Source organism: Aquarana catesbeiana, linkage group LG02 (genome assembly GCF_042186555.1).
Source record: "Aquarana catesbeiana isolate 2022-GZ linkage group LG02, ASM4218655v1, whole genome shotgun sequence".
NCBI lineage: Eukaryota > Metazoa > Chordata > Amphibia > Anura > Ranidae > Aquarana > Aquarana catesbeiana.
Genome location: NC_133325.1, coordinates 366,737,512 through 366,755,989, shown reverse-complemented (window position 1 = coordinate 366,755,989; position 18,478 = coordinate 366,737,512). Strand labels below are relative to the sequence as shown.

The 18,478-nt window shown below is 37.9% G+C and overlaps 1 protein-coding gene across 5 annotated transcripts in view; it reads right to left on the bottom strand.

Moving 5' to 3' along the window:
• AUTS2 (activator of transcription and developmental regulator AUTS2) overlaps positions 1 to 18,478 on the bottom strand; it is a 2,093,484-nt gene that overhangs the window by 1,270,024 nt on the left and 804,982 nt on the right. For all 5 annotated transcript variants that reach the window (XM_073615089.1, XM_073615088.1, XM_073615087.1 and 2 more), the window contains one exon: positions 5,038 to 5,139. In XM_073615089.1, coding sequence (XP_073471190.1) covers positions 5,038 to 5,139 — 102 coding nt within the window. The remainder of the gene's footprint in view (positions 1 to 5,037; positions 5,140 to 18,478) is intronic.

The following is an 18,478-nucleotide window of genomic DNA, read 5'->3' as shown; positions in this document are numbered from 1 at the left end:
TTTAATTTTTCATGTTCGTGCCCCATAGACTTTAACAGTGTTCGTCCAAATTTTTTACCTGTTCGCAAGTTCTGGTGTGAGCTAAACCAGGGGGTGTTCAGCTCATCCCTTATTAATGAACTACTAATTGCTAAAACCAATGGCCACTACTCCATACTCATACTACTCAAACTCCCTGCAGCCTTTGATACTGTTGACCATCCCCTCCTGGCTCTCCTCCTACCTATCACAGCGCTCCTTCAGTGTGACTTATAACTTTGTTTCCTCCCCTCCACTTCCTCTTTCTGTAGGGGTCCCTCAAGGTTCTGTCCTCTGACCCCTTCTCTTCTCCATTTACACCTCCTCCCTTGGTGTGTTGTTAAACTCCCATGGCTTCCAGTACCATCTCTATACTAACAACACATAAATCTATCTCTCTACTCCTTACCTCGCTCCTTCAGTCTCCTCCCGCATTACTAACTTACTAACTGACATATCAACATAGATGTCACACCACTTCCTCAAGCTCAGTCTTTCTAAAACTGAGCTCATAATTTTTCCTCCAGCCCATGCCCCTCCCACTGACTTCTCTATCAAGATCAATAATACAACCATCAGTCCCTTCCCTCATGCCAAGGTACTAGGTGTAATCCTAAACTCTGACCTGTCCTTTCAGCCCCAAATCCAATCACTGTCCAAATCGTCCAGACTTCACCTCTGAAACATCTCCAAAATATGCCCCTTTTTAACTGTCAAGACCACTAAGCAACTTATTCACTCCCTTGTTATCTCTCGCCTTGACTATTGTAACTCCCTCCTCATTGGCCTACCTCTCTGCAAGATAACACCCTCTTCAGTCTATCATGAATGCCGCTGCCAGTTTCATCCACCTTACCAACTGTTCAGTGTCCACTACTCCTCTCTGCCAATCCCTCCACTGGCTTCCCATTGCCCAAAGAATAAAATTCAAAACACTAACAATAACATACAAAGCTATTCACAATTCTGCCCCGAGCTACATCACCAATCTTATCTCCAAATATCACCCAAACTGTCCTCTCCGCTCCTCCCAAGACCTTCTGCTCTCTAGCTCCCTTGTGAACAAAATCAAGCAGCGCGGACCACAAACCCTAACTAGGAGCAGCTGTGATACTGAGGGTAAATTTATCAAATCCCATAAAAGTACATATAAAGAGGCAGTACAGCGCATAAAAATAAATAAAACAAACTATACTAAAAAGTCCAATATAAATGCAGGCAAAATCCAGTGATTCCTCCAGTGACACTAGTGACATGAAACAGATTGCAGGGTGACTGTGGTGACAAGCATGGACCTCCACCTTCGGTGATACTAGCCGCTCACCTCAATAGATGGACCCCTGAATAAATCAGTCAGGTCAAAACAGCAGTTCCCTCACAGGGATAGTGATGGGAGGAGGTAAAAAAAAAAATCTAGTGCTCTCTGAATAACTCTAAAATGTTTATTAAAAATATCTGCACAGGCAGCGGGAGCAAACGCATCAACAGAGGCAGGACGGAGGAAGCAGGCCCCGGGCAGGCGGTGAGCGGCCTGTCAGAATTCTTATTGGAAAATGCTATTGACGAGCACATTTATTGAGACCTGACTTCTAATCACCGGTCATCCAGTCTGAGAAGAATATCATTCACATTGACTACATATAGCAAGGGACGTAACACGTACGGCATTTTGCACGTGTCTAGATCGTGACGTCACCCGCGCTCCGCTCGTCCATCCTGTATGGGACATCCATTTTATCCACGCTTGTATCCTTTGCACTGGGGCACAGTGCATTCAATTGTGAGTGTTTTTAATAAACATTTTAGAGTTATTCAGAGAGCACTAGATTTTTTCCATATCTCTTCCATGTGAATACTGCCTGCATGTTCGCTGTTGAAGCTGTTGCTGTAGATGCCTGAACCTGCATATACCTCCTCCCATCACTATCCCTGTGAGGGAACTGCTGTTTTGACCTGACTGATTTATTCAGGGGTCCATCTATTGAGGTGAGCGGCTAGTATCACCGAAGGTGGAGGTCCATGCTTGTCACCACAGTCACCCTGCAATCTGTTTCATGTCACTAGTCTGTACCTACCTTGTCTCTTCCTCTTATGCTCATCTCCAGGACTTCTCCAGAGTCTCTCTCATCCTCTGGAACTCACTACCCCAATCTGTCCAGCTATCACCACTTTTAGGCGACCCCTGAAAACTCATATCTTCAGGATGGCCTATCCTGCCTCCAGATAACAAGCAAGTCTTCTACTCCCCTCATAAGTTCATCCCTCACAGTCCCTACCCTTTGTTTCACCAGACCCTCCCTCTTAGATTGTAAGCTTGCAGGAGCAGGGCTCATCTAACCCTCTGGTTTTGAATTGTACTGTTGGTGTAGTGTCTCTCCACATTGTAAAGTGCTGTGCAAACTGTTGGCGCTATATAAATCCTGTATAATAATATAATAATAAAAATAACACCATAAGGTAAGTGGGGAAAAACAAAAAAATAGGGAGGTTGGTCAGAGTTCCTCTTTTAACACCCACCAATTCTCTAGGGCCTCTGCTTTAAAAAAAAGAATATACTGTATATAAAACTTTTCGGACTCTAGGAAATTTTCTAGCATTAAAAGTTTAAAGGATAAGTTCACCTTTTCACAAAAAATAATAAATGCACATTTTTTTGCATGTGCATTTATTATTTTTTTGTTGCAGGAGCCTGTAAAGCATTGCACCAGTGATCAGCAGATCTCTGGTGCCATGCAGGTCTCCTGCAGATCTGTCACTGTATCGGCTTGCTCATGCTGACTTCCTGTCAGCAGTACTCATGCTGACAGGTAGAATGAATAAACTACCACAGCACTCACAGCGCTGTGGTAGTTCATTGATAACTATAAAAATCCAACATCCGCAAAGGCTCCTGGACCTGGTTGTTTTCCAGTCACAGATCACTGACAATGAGTGACACAACTGGGTGGGCGGAGCCCAGCAGGGCCGTATTTATAAAAAAAAAAATTGTCAGCTGGCGGGGGGGGAGATGATCCTGCTAGCTGTCATATTGGGGAATCAGGGAGGTGCAGTGGCCAGTGCATTCATAACATGTTTTATGTTACATCCAGAATATAGGTTTAACATGTAACATGGAGGTGAACTTATCCTTTAAGTTGCCATAAAGCCCCTTTCATTTTTAAAAGTCACAGACTTTCCGAAAATCAGCTCTGCCTAATGAAAAACATCAACCCTTCATATTTTCCATCCTGGGAAAAATATATATATTTTTCTTTTAGGACAAGTAGATTGTCATGAGGGACAAAGAGATTGGGACCCCGATTTAGTTCCTTAGACAAATAGTGTTTTTTTTTTTTTTTTACTTCCACACCCCTGTGTCTTGTTGTCAGGCTGCAAAAAAATGTTTAAAAAAAAGGGTGGTTACACTGAAAAGTGCTGTAGTTAGGATACCCTGTGCTCTCACTACATAGGAGATTCATAACGTGGATCTTTTCTAGGCATGTGCAATTCGTTTAGTTCCGAATTAGTTTTTCATCAAAATTCTGCATATTTGTTCATTCGGAAGCATTCGAATGAACGAAAAACTATTTTACAAATTTTTTCAAAAACACATTTTCGAAAAGAACAAAAATTCCAAAGAACGAAAATCAAAAAATTTGAAAATCAGAAAGAACAAAAATCTGACAATAAAAATGAAAATCCTAAAATCAGAAGGAATAAAAATATAAAAATATGAATGAAAATCCGAAAATGTGAAAATCCGAATGAATAAAAAACATTTGGACAATTTTGTTTTTCATATTTTCTATTGTAATTAAATTATTAACCATTATTAAATTTTTTTTTAATTATTATCATTTATTAATATTAAATAATAATAAAAACTATAATAATAGTTATAAACGATTAAATTATAGGTATTGGAATTTTCTTTCAAATTTGTCTGTTAGCGAACATAAGGAATATGAATTTATCCAAAGTTACGAATTATCTGAAATAACGAATGCCACATCTAACCGAATAAAATGTAATGAATACGAATGCTCTGAAGTTACAAATGATCAAAATAACGGATACCGAATCTATACGAATGGAATGTAACAAATACGAATGCTCCAAAGTTACGAATTATCAAAACAACCAATATCTAATCTATACGAATGGTATGTAATGAATGTGAACGCATCTGAAGTTACGAATTATCAAAATAATGAATGTCAATCATAATGAATGATCTGATAAGCGAAATAAAAAAAAAAAACGAATGAAACGAAAATTTAAAAAAAAAAATTTTTTCGGCAGTGCACATGTCTAATCTTTGCCACAAAGCATTGGCATGGCTCTCCAGCGGTCTTACCCCCCAAACCAACAATGTAATCAACAGCACAGCTCAGAGAGCAAGAGCCCTGTTGATTAGAGCATTGTTCAGGAACAAGAAAATGATGCAGTTCATGTTAGAGCTACACTCCTTGCAATGTTCAAGTAGTGAAGTGGTGAGTGAGTGCAGTGGATAGTGCAAGATTCAAATAGAAAAGGAAGAAGTTATCAGCCCTCCTGTGATATTCATTCCACTCATTTTATTGTGAAAACAGTGTCACATTAATAGCCAATGTTTCTGGGCCTCACGAGGTCTATTCCTCAAGTAGACATACTGACAATGTATCACTATGTCACCTTGAAGAAGAGCTCCTGCATGGCCCAGATACATTGAGTATTCCAACTAATGTGACACTGTTTTCACAATAAAATATTTAAAATGAATAACACAGAAGTGCTGGTGTCTTTCTGCTTAGTTATATTAGGGTTTGTTCTTTGTCTGCAGTTGACCATGTGAACTAACCAAAAAACTCTGAGCAACAATATGCAAATAAAAATACAGTGACGACATTGCATATACAGCAAAATGATTAGATAAGTCACTACAGCGCCTTTGCCATATATTAGGTCAACTTTCCTTCATAACCATCATAGCCATCTGATTTAATTTGTGTATTTATTTCTAATTTTGCTTAGCCTTAATTGTATAAATGTTGTACTTACATCACTTAGTCTTTCACGTGAAGTGCCTCTCTGCGAAGGTTTTGATTCTCTGTTCGGACTTTCGTTGTCACTCTCTCTGCAATTGTTCTGTAGTGGTTTCAGCTAAGGGCAGACAAAGAATAATAATTAGAAATATGTAAAAATAACAATAATAATTAGAAATAATAATACATATTATTAATACGTACAGACCTATTATAATACATACAGACCTATTTTTTTTCATAGTTTTTGTATTTAAATCCTATTCCTAACAAATAGTGGTCTTGCTTTTTGAGAAATCCTTTTACAATATAAAATCAGTAATAAATATAACATTTGTTCATACTTAGACGTGGTTCACACTAGTGCAAAACGATTTTAATCCAATTTCCAATGCCATTTTGTAGTGCAAATTAACTTTTGTTATCCGTTTGCTACTGCGACTCATGCCTACTGTCAGCAGAAGTGATGACTCATTGGTTGGTAAGGAGCTCATTCCTGCTATCCACCCCGAGAAGCACAGTACAAATGTATCCAAATACAGGTGTATAATAGAGCTGACATTTAGGCCCCTTTTACACTTGTACGACCTTAAAGTCACACGACTTTGACACGACTTTGCCGCAACTTATCAGCAACTTCGACGTGACTTGAAGCAATGCCTGTGTAATCTTGAGTTATATGGACCTCAAGTCGCATCAAAGTCAGACCAAAGTAGCGCAGGGACTACTCTGAATTCGCTGCAACCTGAAGTTGCACAGATATGAACGGTACTCATTGGAAATCATGGGGTACGACTTTCAGTCCCAAGTGGCAGGACAAGTCGCACAAGTGTGAAAGGGGCTGAAGAGCCTCCAGGAAGGGAGCATTTTAGTAAATTTTTTCCAAGCACCTCACCGTATCACCATAAGTAAAGTATTAGTTCACTCCAAAGCTAGCTGTCCCTTTTTCTGCCAGTTAGCAAAATAAAGAATTTAACTGATCTATGAAGTAAGGCTGTCCTGTCTAAATAACGTAAAGTGTAATTCCAGTTAAATTCTAACTAAGCATTCAGAAATCTGGTCTTGCAAAGAATTGGTGGAACAAACAGCCTTTTCTTCAAAATAGAAAGAAAGTAGATGTCTGCTATATAGTTTTCTAAAATCCTTGCAATGTACATAAATTACCCAGAGGGCATTGTTTGTTTTTAATTTCCCAGAGGGCATTGTTTTTTTTATTCAAAAAAGTGGATTTATAGAGCAATGGGGTGCCCACAGGCATAGCCACGCTCTATGTTTTCATTGCTATATATGCTCCAAGATGGAGGTTCTCATAGATTTGATTTATGGACCACATTATCTAGAGAGGCCTTGAGAAGTCACCATAGCTTCCACATATATTTGCAAACACGTGCAACTGAAACCTCTGTTTTTACAATAAATCGCTAAACAGTCATTAATTATTATTTTTTTTTTTTTGGGGGGGGGGGCAGTTGGAAACTGTGATGGGAACTTTAATATTGTTTGTTTTGTTAAAAGTCCTTTTAATATGTACCTTAGTTTAAAAAGCTAGTTATATATTGAGTGTTTGCCAATTTTATTACATAAATAAAAATCTAATGGGTTCTTTAAATCTTTCCTACTCTATATACAACTAAAAACAATATGCTTGAGTTAATACTTTAAGTGTTTATGTAGTGGAAGGCTTAAGTAATTTAGCCCATAATGGATAAGAATAAGTAAGAGACTAGGGATACTAAAGGGAATTGTGTCAGTTTTAATTCTTTAGGCAATGAAAGCCTTGTGCCCAAAACAGGGCCCAGGTTCACCAAAAAACTAACGAACTGTGAAAAAGCAAAAGAAAAAAAAAGGAGAGACAATCAGCCACCCAAATTTGCATATACCGGCATGAAAGGTAGCATAAAACTGTAATTAGTGTGAGAATTATAAGATTTTGAGGTTAGTGTCATTTTAATTTTGCATTAATTAGTGAAAAATGAATGCTGAAAAACAGGATATAATTCACACATTTTATAAGTGATCGGGTTGTTAGGAATCAAATCTTGTGGTGAGAATAGAGTGGTACATAGCTATTAGAATGCAATAACCTATTTTTATTGTGTGTTTATTCAATTTTCAAAGCACCAGCTGCTCCTGCAGCAAGCATTCCACAGAGCTCTTAACTGCAGCTGAAGTGTGTGAGAACTCAATGTTGATTAGCTGGCTGCCACTCTCCATCTACTAATTATGGCTAATCCCACAGCAGACTTTTAGTCACTGAGCAACTACTTCTCACTTGACCTACACAGCAGAAAAAAATGTGTGTCCCCTCAAATCCACATACTAATCCTGCCATCAGAAAAACCACAGGAGGCCATCTCTGGATATAATTGTTTAATTCACTGTATTGAAGTAATCCAACGAAAGTTGTGAGCCTTTTATCAGTTCACTTCTTTCACTTTGCTTCCAGCTTGTCTTTTGTATCATTTACTGTCTCTACATTATTACAACATTGATATAAGATGTAAGAACTAGGTTACATTTATTAGAATAATAGCAAAGCAAAACAGATGGTATTGCATGTTGTAGAGAGAGAATAAGATAATGTCTGCTGTCCATCTCCATCTTTCACTCCAAAAGGAACAGCTGCAATCTGATTGGCTGACATAGGCAACACATCCATCTGCTTTCCCTCAACTTTTAGACACAGGAGTATATATACACTAAGCAAAATTATAAACACAAAACTTTTGTGTTTGACCATATTTATCATGAGCTGAACTCAAAGATCTATGACTTTTTGCATGTACACAAAAGGCCTATTTCTCTCAAATATCGTTCACAAATCTGTCTAAATCTGTGTTAGTGAGCACTTCTCCTTTGCCGAGATAATCCATCCACCTCACAGGTGTGGCATATCAAGATGCTGATTAGACAGCATGATTATTGCACAGGTGTGCCTTAGGCTGGCCACAATAAAAGGCCACTCTAAAATGTGAAGTTTTATTACATAGCACAATGCCACAGATGTCACAAGTTTTGAGGGAGTGTGCAATTGGCATGCTAACTGCAAGAATGTCCACCAGAGCTGTTGCTCTTGAATTGAATGTTAATTTCTCTACCATAAGCCATCTCCAAAGGCATTTCAGAGAATTTAGCAGTACATCTAACTGGCATCACAACCGCAGACTACGTGTAACCACACCAGCCCAGGACCTCCACATCCAGCATCTTCACCTCCAAGATCGTCTGAAACCAGCCACGTGGACAGCTGCTGCAACAGTTGGTTTGCATAACCAAAGAATTTCTGCACAAACTGTCAGAAACCGTCTCAGGGAAGCTCATCTGCATGCTCGTCGTCCTCATCGGGGTCTCGACCTGACTGCAGTTCATTGTCGTAACCAACTTGAGTGGGCAAATTCTCACATTCGATGGTGTCTGGCACATTGGAGAGGTGTTCTCTTCACGGATGAATCCCAGTTTTCACTGTACAGGACAGATGGCAGACAGCGTGTATGGCGTTGTGTGGGTGTGTGGTTTGCTGATGTCAACGTTGTGGATCAAGTGGCCCATGGTGATGGTGGGGTTATGGTATGGGCAGGTGTATGCTATGGACAACGAACAAAATTTAATCTGTACAGTTCAGGAAAAGAGGTGCTGTGTGGCCACAGGAGATACACCAAGACCAAGCTATAACAAACAAATATCAATAAAATAAATATTAGTGGACAACAAATGTGGAAATTAACAACCCTCTATATTAGCAAGAATAGCCTATTATTATACTCATACCGAGTGTAATCGTAAAGGGATTGGCTGCAGGTGCCTGATTTCTAAGCCAAAACTGATATCCGGTGTAAATAAACTGAAAAGAGGAGTAGACAATTATGTTGTAGCCATTAGCACAATTTTTTATCTATTACGGTTTAAGCCCAGCAATAATATCTGGGTCCAGGTAGTCAAGCTATATATCAACTGTTCATCATATCTACAGATAAGGCTGCCAAGCAAAAGTATCATTCATAATCTATGATGCAAAAAATGTTAGCACAGCAGAATGTGTCAGTTCAATTAGTCCATTAGTAGCAATGTTAAGGTGCTGTCCATATTACCTGTAGAGATGTAAATGTCTTATGTAGGTCGCCCTCATGGCTCCAGCAAAATGGCAGCCGGAGACACCAGCTTTATGTATCTCCCACCCGGCCGGCATCTGCTGTCACCGGCTGGGTTCGGGCACCTATGACTAAACAGACCAGAAGGTCATTCGGGTCTGGACAGAGCCGTCAGGAGGGATGCGTGCCACCACTGGTGGGAGGGAGTGATAAACTGTCCACACTGTGAGCATTCCTCCAAGCAGCCACTCATTGCTGGCCCCAAGTGAGGAGGAGCAACATGAGACAATCTGCTAGCAGTCACCATGGGCTGAGCCAAAAGGGGGATAGTACATACGGTGCATGACCTAACTGGGCGTCCGTGCGGCCACACATGGCACATCCACAACCTGCACCACAACTGGGGGCAATGGTAGACATGCTATCCCACACAAATGAAAGCAAAAAGGGCTGTATTTCAGTAACCAATGGTCATAGATCATGGCTAATAGAAAAAGAGTGAATGTACATTTGAAAGAAAACAAACACATATACAGTAAACACAGATCCTCTTGGTATATTATCTTCCATAATATACCAAGAGGATCTGTATAATTACTGTATTACTGTGTTTACTGTATATGTGTTTGTTTTCTTTCAAATGTACATTCACATGGTTCCTCTTTTCCTGTACTATACAGATGGCATTGTTGGTGACAATTAGAGGTTATACTGGGTAAGCATGAGGTGGCTGGACAGAGGGAATAACCTCTTCAGGCCGAGTGCAAGCAAACAGGCCTTGGCTCCGAGAGGCCGCATATTTGTGTGCATTAGTGCCGACAGTGCTGTGCCAAAACATGCACCTTGCTCGCTCCCAGCACAGTGACCAGCGCCATTTCCAGCCAGGATTTTTCTGATTATGTGACCGCCATGACAGCCAATCATGTGGCCATAAGCCCCGCCGCACCTCTCGTCATAGCAAACCCCTTAAATAGCCGACGGCAGCTGGCGCCAAGGAAATAATAATTTATTTATTTTTTATTTGTATAGTACTGCATTTTATTGTATTATGTAATTTATCATGTCATTGAATGTACATTTTGTCTTTTGGTATAGCAATTATATCAGTAGTTTTCTCCAAATCCCTTGAAGAAGCCCTAAGCGGCGAAACATGTTGGGAATATATGTCACGATATTACTATTTATGTGAATACACCATTTAATCATGTATATAATGAATGTTGGATTTTAATCTGATGATTTTAACGATTTATAAATAAAATATGATGTTTTATATTATAAATAATTTCTGTTATCTCCATGGCATCTGTAAAATCCCACCAAATGTTTTTTGCTCTGTGAATGTTATTCCAGGGATATGGTGCCTGATTTAGCCATGTCATCTAACCACATTATAATGAATCATGTTTGAGCGCAAAAACTAGCATTACAGGATTATTTAATTCATTCTTTTTGTCTTCCTGATCTCTGAGTAGTAGAGAAGCTGTCACCAGTAATAAATCTTGTAACATTACAGCAATGACACATGACTATAACTTGAAACAACCATCGTATGTGACGAGGCTTCAGTATGCCACACAAGGCGTTGTATTTGGTACAGGATGGAATTAATAACGCACAACCTCTCCTGAACTGAATGCTGATCATATTTTTAGTTAATTCATCAGGAAAACTCGGTAAGTGTAAGGGATGGTTTTCCAAATATTTAAAAAAAACTAGCATTCAGTCTAGATATTAGCAAAGACTTTTCGAAGATGTAAAAATCTAGTGCCTGGAACATGATGGGAAACAGGAAACTGCATTTGCAAACAAGTAAATAAATGTAATGATTTGCAGAAGTATGATCAAGGAAAACAATGCCTCAAAGATAAGAAATGGTCATATAAAATGATATGTTCAGATGACAAAACAAGTTAAAATATGATATGCATAAAAATAAAGATGGATCCATTGATCTAAGGAAGCTGCAGTCTTTACACACTGATATTTTATTTACTATTATTCTCTTGCACATATAGCTGTCTATATGAATATTTGACTAACCTGTACATGTCAGCATATTTAACTAAAAAAGTACAAGGAGCTTTGCACTAAATTCACTTTCTACTGCAACCAATCAGAATCCACCTTTTTACAGATCTTGGTTAACTTAGTATATTGGCTCTGTCTATTGAATAAGCCCAACTGTGTTTTATATGCATAAAATCATGTTAATAAAGCTTCGTCCTTGATGTATTGATATAACTTGTATGTATATCATTATATATCAGTATAAGTATATATATATATATATATATATATATATATATATATATATATATATATATATATATATATATACATATATATATATATATATATATATATATATATATATATATATATATTGGTTATCCTAAATTTATGTAAAAATAAAAATAGTTTCAAAATGGCGAAAGAGTAATGGGATATTTTAATTAAAACTGCTCAGGCCTCGAGTTTACCAAGAACATTTGAAAATCCCCAATTTTGTTTCCTTTCATGTAGTTACATAGAATGTTCCTACCTATTATAAACCTTAAGGCTCAGATCACATATAGGCATATGTGCACCAGATCAGCTTTCAATGGAGCCAAGTCACAAAATGTGTGGGCTAGTTGTGTGTTGCATATTAAAAAAAGGTCCTGTGCATTTTTCAGTCTGTTCAGGTGTGAATTTGACACTTAAATCGTACCTGAACCGGACTGAAAAATGCACCTGGACTCTGCAGAAAAACCGGCCCCACAAATATGTGAACCCAGCATTTAACTTTAAACCTTTACTTTAAGGTCAAATCACATTACCAGATCTCAAAAGCAGATGGCAGTGTAGTCTTGCAGCTTCCAGGGAAAACCTTGAATTCCCATTAATTGTTAGTACATGGAGGGGTTATAAAAAGGGAAATCCAACTTTCCTGATATCCCCTTTAATATCCTATTTTTTTTTTTTTTTTTAATAAAAATATGTTGTTTTTTTATTCTTCTTTTGTACCACATTGCTATCATTATTGTATACAACTGCAAGAGAAAGAAACATAGTAGCATTATAAAATATTCAAGCTCCATCTCTCTTTGATCTTTCAAGTCAAACAATTTCATTCAAATGTATCAGTCCATTTTGAAAGAGGATTACTAGGTCATATTTATTTTCCTGTCTGTCAGCTGTGCAACAAGAAAAACAATTTATATGCAGCAGAAAGAGCAGAAGACTTTTTAAACTATGATTTAATCTCTGTTGAACTTTAATAGTTTTGGGAATCAGGTGTAAAAGAATCCATTACACTTTAGTTATTGATAGTATCTTAAATTTTCACGCTTACTAGGATTCATTTAAATGACTGACTGACTGACTGCGCACAGATATACAGTACTGCATTTTGATGTTGGAGTTTAGTAGAGCTATTGTACATAGAGACAATTTAAAAAGACTGTTTTTTTCTTCTACTGTTTCTTCACTGTTACGGAATTTGACTCGTAATACAAATATGCATTAGCATGATATAAAACATACTATACACTAAAATATTTTAAAAGAATCAATAATCTTCTTTAAACAAATATGTGTTTTGCCCATTTAGAACAAAACAATATGTTTGCTTAAACCCCACCATCTCTTGCAGCATATACAGTATTTACCTTTCCTTTTCTCCCTGAAGGAAATATCTGGTACTTCAATATAATGAGAAGCATTTGATTCATCCTATGTAACCATGCTAGACCAATCAGTGCTATCACATGAGGAGTCCATAGTTTTATATAAGCTACAACTCTAGCAACTCATAGATCGCACAAGACCTTAACTCGTAATGGCTACACTTACTAGCAGGGGAGTGAAGGAAAAGTAAGCAAATGCTGCTGGGGATTGGAGTATCGTTGCGGTGGAAGACAGTACTTGTAGTTCATTCATTTACAGATTGCTGTAAATGAATGATGCAGCTATGTGGATGGAGCCCCACACAACTGCGGTTGATGAGAGGATCCCCCACAATGGAGGGGGTGCAGGCAGGTGTTTCAGTAACATGATTCATGTTACACCCTGAATACGGGTGTAACGTCATATGTTACTGAAGGTGAACTTTCTGTATTCAGGGTGTGGCCAGAACCATGTTACTAAAACACCTGCCTGCACCCCCCTCCCAGATCTCCCATTGTGACAGCGGGTGGGGGGATCCTCAACAATCGCAGTTGTGTGGGGCTTCATCAACACAACATAGCCACATCATTCATTCACAGCGATCTGTGAATGAACTACAAATAGTGGGATGAACTACGCTTGAGAGGGGATATGATTTCAATGTACAAATACCATACTGGTGACCCCACAATAGGGATAAAACTTTTCTGTGAAAGGGAAATTAAAAAGACACGCGGCCATTCACTAAAATTAGAAGAGAAGCGGTTTAACCTTAAACTGCGCAGAGGGTTCTTTACTATAAGAGTGGTAAGAATGTGGAATTCTCTTCCACAAGCAGTGGTTTCAGCGGGGAGCATCGATAATTTCAAAAAAACTATTAGATAGGCACAGAAACAACCTTAACATACAGGGATATACAATGTAATACTGACATAAAAGTACACACATAGGTTGGACTTGATGGACTTGTGTCTTTTTCAACCTCACCAACTATGTAACTGTAGGTAAATGTACTGTCTGCCACTGCAACAGACAACTTGTAGTTCTCAATAACCTGCAAGGGTGCTGGTGAGCGATCTCGTAGTTCAACTGTACTGAGAGGCTGCTGATAACAGGTGCAATGCTCTGCAGGCTCCTAAAAAAATAATAGGCACACTTTTTTTTACATGCAAAAAACATGGGCGTGACCCAGAGCCGGACAAAGGAATCATGTACAGGTACGTGATTTTGCGCTTAAGGGCAGCCTGCCGCAGTATATGTACGTGGGGAGGTCCTTAAGCAGTTAACGAGGAGTATGGGGTTTTGGATTTTTGAAGATGCTGCATCTGTCCCCTGCATATGTCCCCTGCCAGCTCTTACACTGAGAACCAAGCGATCTAACACTGTAGATCGCTCAGTTCTCACAGCTCCCTGAGCAGAAAGCTGGTGACTGTCAGTCACCGCTTTCTGCTCTGCCCCCTCCTTACTTACTGGAGGACTGAGTTGTGGAGGGGTGCTTATTAGTATTTTTTTTTTTTACCAAAGACATATAGCAGAATACATTTTGGCCTAAATTTACGAAGAAATTAAACTTTTTGATTTTTTTTATTGGATATGTTTTATAACAGAAAGTAGAAAATATTGTTGTAGTGCTAGTGCCCCATCATCTGTATCAGTGGGAGGAATAATGCCTCATCGTTGGTGTCAATGTGAGCAATAGTGCCCTGTTTTTTATATTAGTAACAGGAATTATACCCCATTGTAGGTGTCACTGGGAGAAATAGGGAGGAAAAGTGCCCCAAAGGCCAGATAAGAGCAAGCAAAGGGTCACATCCGGCCCCCGGGCTGCAGTTTAGAGACCACTGATTTAAAGAATAATTACATATTCCACTAAAAAAAACACTAAGCAAAAATATGGATTTGTGAAAAGGCATCACAGTTTTCCTAGAAGACTCATACTATCTGTGAAGCATGGTGGAAGCAGTACCAAAGTTTGGGGCTTGCTTGTGACACCAGTCCTAGATAGTTTTTTTTATCATAGAAATAACAATTTATTTGAAATTGAATAAAAAAAAAATTACATAAGAATATCAGGGGTAGTGAGCCACTACCTGAGCTAAAATGTAAATTTAGCAAGCAAATTACCTGAAACACAGAACTAAATCATTAAAAAAATGTTCCAATGTGGCCTATTACTATGGGAAGATAAGTTTTACATATTCAACACTAATCCTTTTTACCCCTCACACCCCCTGCACAAGAGACTGGTTACCCAACTTTTGAGGGAAGGACACTTTTTGGTGGAGACCTTTTGAAATGCTATCCTCATTTTGAGAAGCAAAAATTATGATATCGTTATGGCAGGAAATGGCATGCTCATGAAACACAACAAGAGCAGAACCAAACCTAAGCGACTGTGCCCAGACAAAGCTAAAGTAATATTAATGTCTATATTTAAAAAAAAAAAATCAGTTAAATGATAACATCACTAGTAAAAAAACATTTGTTTTTAAATCGTATTTATACATTTAACCCCAAATGTGAAATATGATTTCTTTTTCATTAATATGAACATGCTTATACAGTATTATACAGAAAAACTAGACCACCTAAAACTGGATCTACAATTTCACTATGTTTTTCATTATAATAGGTTCTTTCCTGCTGTCTTCAAAACTAAAGAGATGGATGGGGTTAAGCTTAACTGTAAGTGGTAACATGTGATCTGTGCTATGCAGTTTTGTCAATCGTTACATAGCTAATCAGAAAGCAATGTTTTAAGATACAAATTAAAAACCAATAGTTATAAACTTGGATATGCTATTTCTGTGAGAAGGTAGCCGGAGGTATTATGATTTTAAATAGTAGTGGTAGGTGTTGGATAAGCATTTTGCTCACAACCAGTTTACAGTGTAAGTCATATTCTGTGGAAACATTAATAATACATATGATGATGGTGTCAATACCTCACAGCTCTACAGTATTCTGCCAGTTGTCAGATTATCTAAGATCAGCAAAAATCTGAAGCAAAGTCATTTATATGATGGCTGTTGGTCAAATGTACCATAAATATTATCTCCAAGCTCAGAGCAGTCAAATGATAAGATGCTAAGGATTTTCTGCCCTCTGATTTTACAGCCAATAGGATTACCACTAGAAGCTCAGGGAGTGAAATAAAAACAGTAAAAGAGAACAAATAAAACAGATAAGTGACATAATGCTACATTAACTGTGGGTATGTGTTCTGCAATTACATAATCACTCTTATTTGTCATTATACTTTTTATTATCCTGAAAAGAAAAGCAACAAATCACCTTAAAGCCTTTTCTTTTTTTTTCTCTTTTGAAATGATGGCCAAAAGGTGTAAAGAAAAATGAAACCCAGTCTTGAATGAACCTTCAGCCCAGACCTGACCCCTGAAAAAAACTTTTTGTGTCACAAGATGTCCTCAGTCTTTTGGGTTGATTAATGTCCATTGTCACTTAATCCGGAAGACTGAAGAGCTCCTGTTTATGAAGGTGTCATGGGCATGCTCCTTTAGGTGGCATCACCTTGGTACATAGTATTTACTATGTATTAGTGCACAGAATGGTCTTCACATCATCATATAAACGTTGTTCTCTTTATCACTGAGGACCTCCTACCAGTACCAGTAAAGACTGAAGAGTAAGGGGAAACAGGCATCATTTGATCAGCCTGAAGACTTCTGAAAAGCGTATAGGAAAAAGAAGTCTCTAGTGGAGAAAGAAAAACACTGAGGGATGGATGGCTCAGTTAGGAAACATAAAGAACTATAGGTGGATCTCCTAAGATGAACTAGTTTGAAAATTTACATAATATCAGATATATTTTTTAAGTGCATGCATATTAAAAAGCCTGTAAGTGTAACACATAGATATTTATCACCTCTCACAGAGATCGTAGTACTACCTCTAACAATTACTTCACACGCTTTTATCTTCAGAATGATAGAGCCATCTTTGTTCAGACTTCATCTAAAATCACCATTTACATCCTAGACTAAGATGTTGTCTCAGAAATGTTACAAAGAATATAACAGAATATGTAAAAAGGAAATCAAGGCCGAAAAAATTCAAAGTGAATGACAGATTTTCTTCAATTATCTTAATAGTAAAAAAAGTCAGGTAGACCCTTTACAAAATAATCTAGAGTGGGTTGACTGGGGACAAAGAGAAGGTAAATTTATTAAATATCTTCTTCAGCCTTGTGTATACAAAGGAGCATGGGGGTGGGCTCATGTCCATAATGGGGATGACATTGACACAGCCCCAAATGATCCACAATGGCTCAAAATTAATATGGTCCAGAAACATTTAGACAGAATAAAGGTGACTAAAGCACCTGCACCAGATTATATACACCCATAGACCCTTAAACAATTGAGCTCTGTCATTCACTCTGGAATAGTACCACTGGACTGAAGTAAGGCCAATGTGGTGCCTTAAAAAGGGATTAAAAAGTCTTAACCAAGTCACTATAGACCTGTTAGTTTAACTTCTATAGTTGGGAATATACTAGAGAGTTTAATAAAAGACCAGATAGATTGGTTCTTAATGGAAAAAAATATTTTAAGCAACAAAGAGCATGGATTCATGAAACACAGAAGTAAGGAGGTAAGTAAAACCTTGGACAAAGGAGTGGCTGTTAACGTGGTATACTTGGATTTTGAAAAAGTGTTTGACACAGTTTCCCACATACGGCTTTTATTTCTCCAACATGCTAATATCTGAGCACCTTAAGGCAGTGTCCAATGTGAATTCCAGCAACTGATCACTATTAGCTACATTACTGAGGTGGGGACACACGCATATGGTTCCTGTTGGGATTACTACATCCACAGTTGGAGTCGGTGTTCAGCTTCTGTTTCAGCGAGTCATCGCCAGCAGCTGATTTCCCTTTATGGAGACACGTGCCTATTGATCCTGGTAGGTTCTGAAGATCTGGTAAGCTGTAATTTTTTATATTTTCAGCACAGTGGTGAAGCATTTCTGGATCAGGTTTTCATGGAACTTTCACTTATACATTGTTTTGGATGGACACTGTCATTTGATACAGCAGATGAGTCGTGGATGGACTAGTTTATTTTATATACATGTTTTTTCATGAATGTTTTTTTTTAATTGAATTAATATTTTGAGCTCACTAACACCAGTCATTTTTTTTCACAAGAAGTCGAGTTAATTTTTATTTCAGACTTTGTTTCATTGTTTTTTTTTTAATTAAAAAAAAAAAAATTGTTATTTTGTATCAATGGTTCACATACACACGGTATTCTCATAATAAGCCTATCAGCTTATGCATTCCAGTTTGACAGTGCACTTCACACACATTTACATATTATTGCATCTCAATTTCCAGGGATTTTTTAGTGCAGCAGTCCTTTAGCATATTGGCCAAGCATACCCCTTTTGTAATTGTAAAGATAACATATTATTATCCAAAAAAGCATGTAAGCGTGAGGACAATCTGTACAGCCAGTACGTATTACTCTTTTCAATTTCTGGTACACTTAGCATAGGTAGTATTTGTCTAATAACTTACCAGCAACTTTTGCTAGTGGAATGGTTTCATTTCAAAGTGGAATTGCAGTCAGAGACTAAAAGGCCTCTTATTATATTATTACCCAAAAAAACATTAGTATTAGGACAGCCAGTAAAGCCAGTGCATGCATCATTTCACCTCTTCCCTGACTAGCTTTCCAGACAACTTTATAGTAT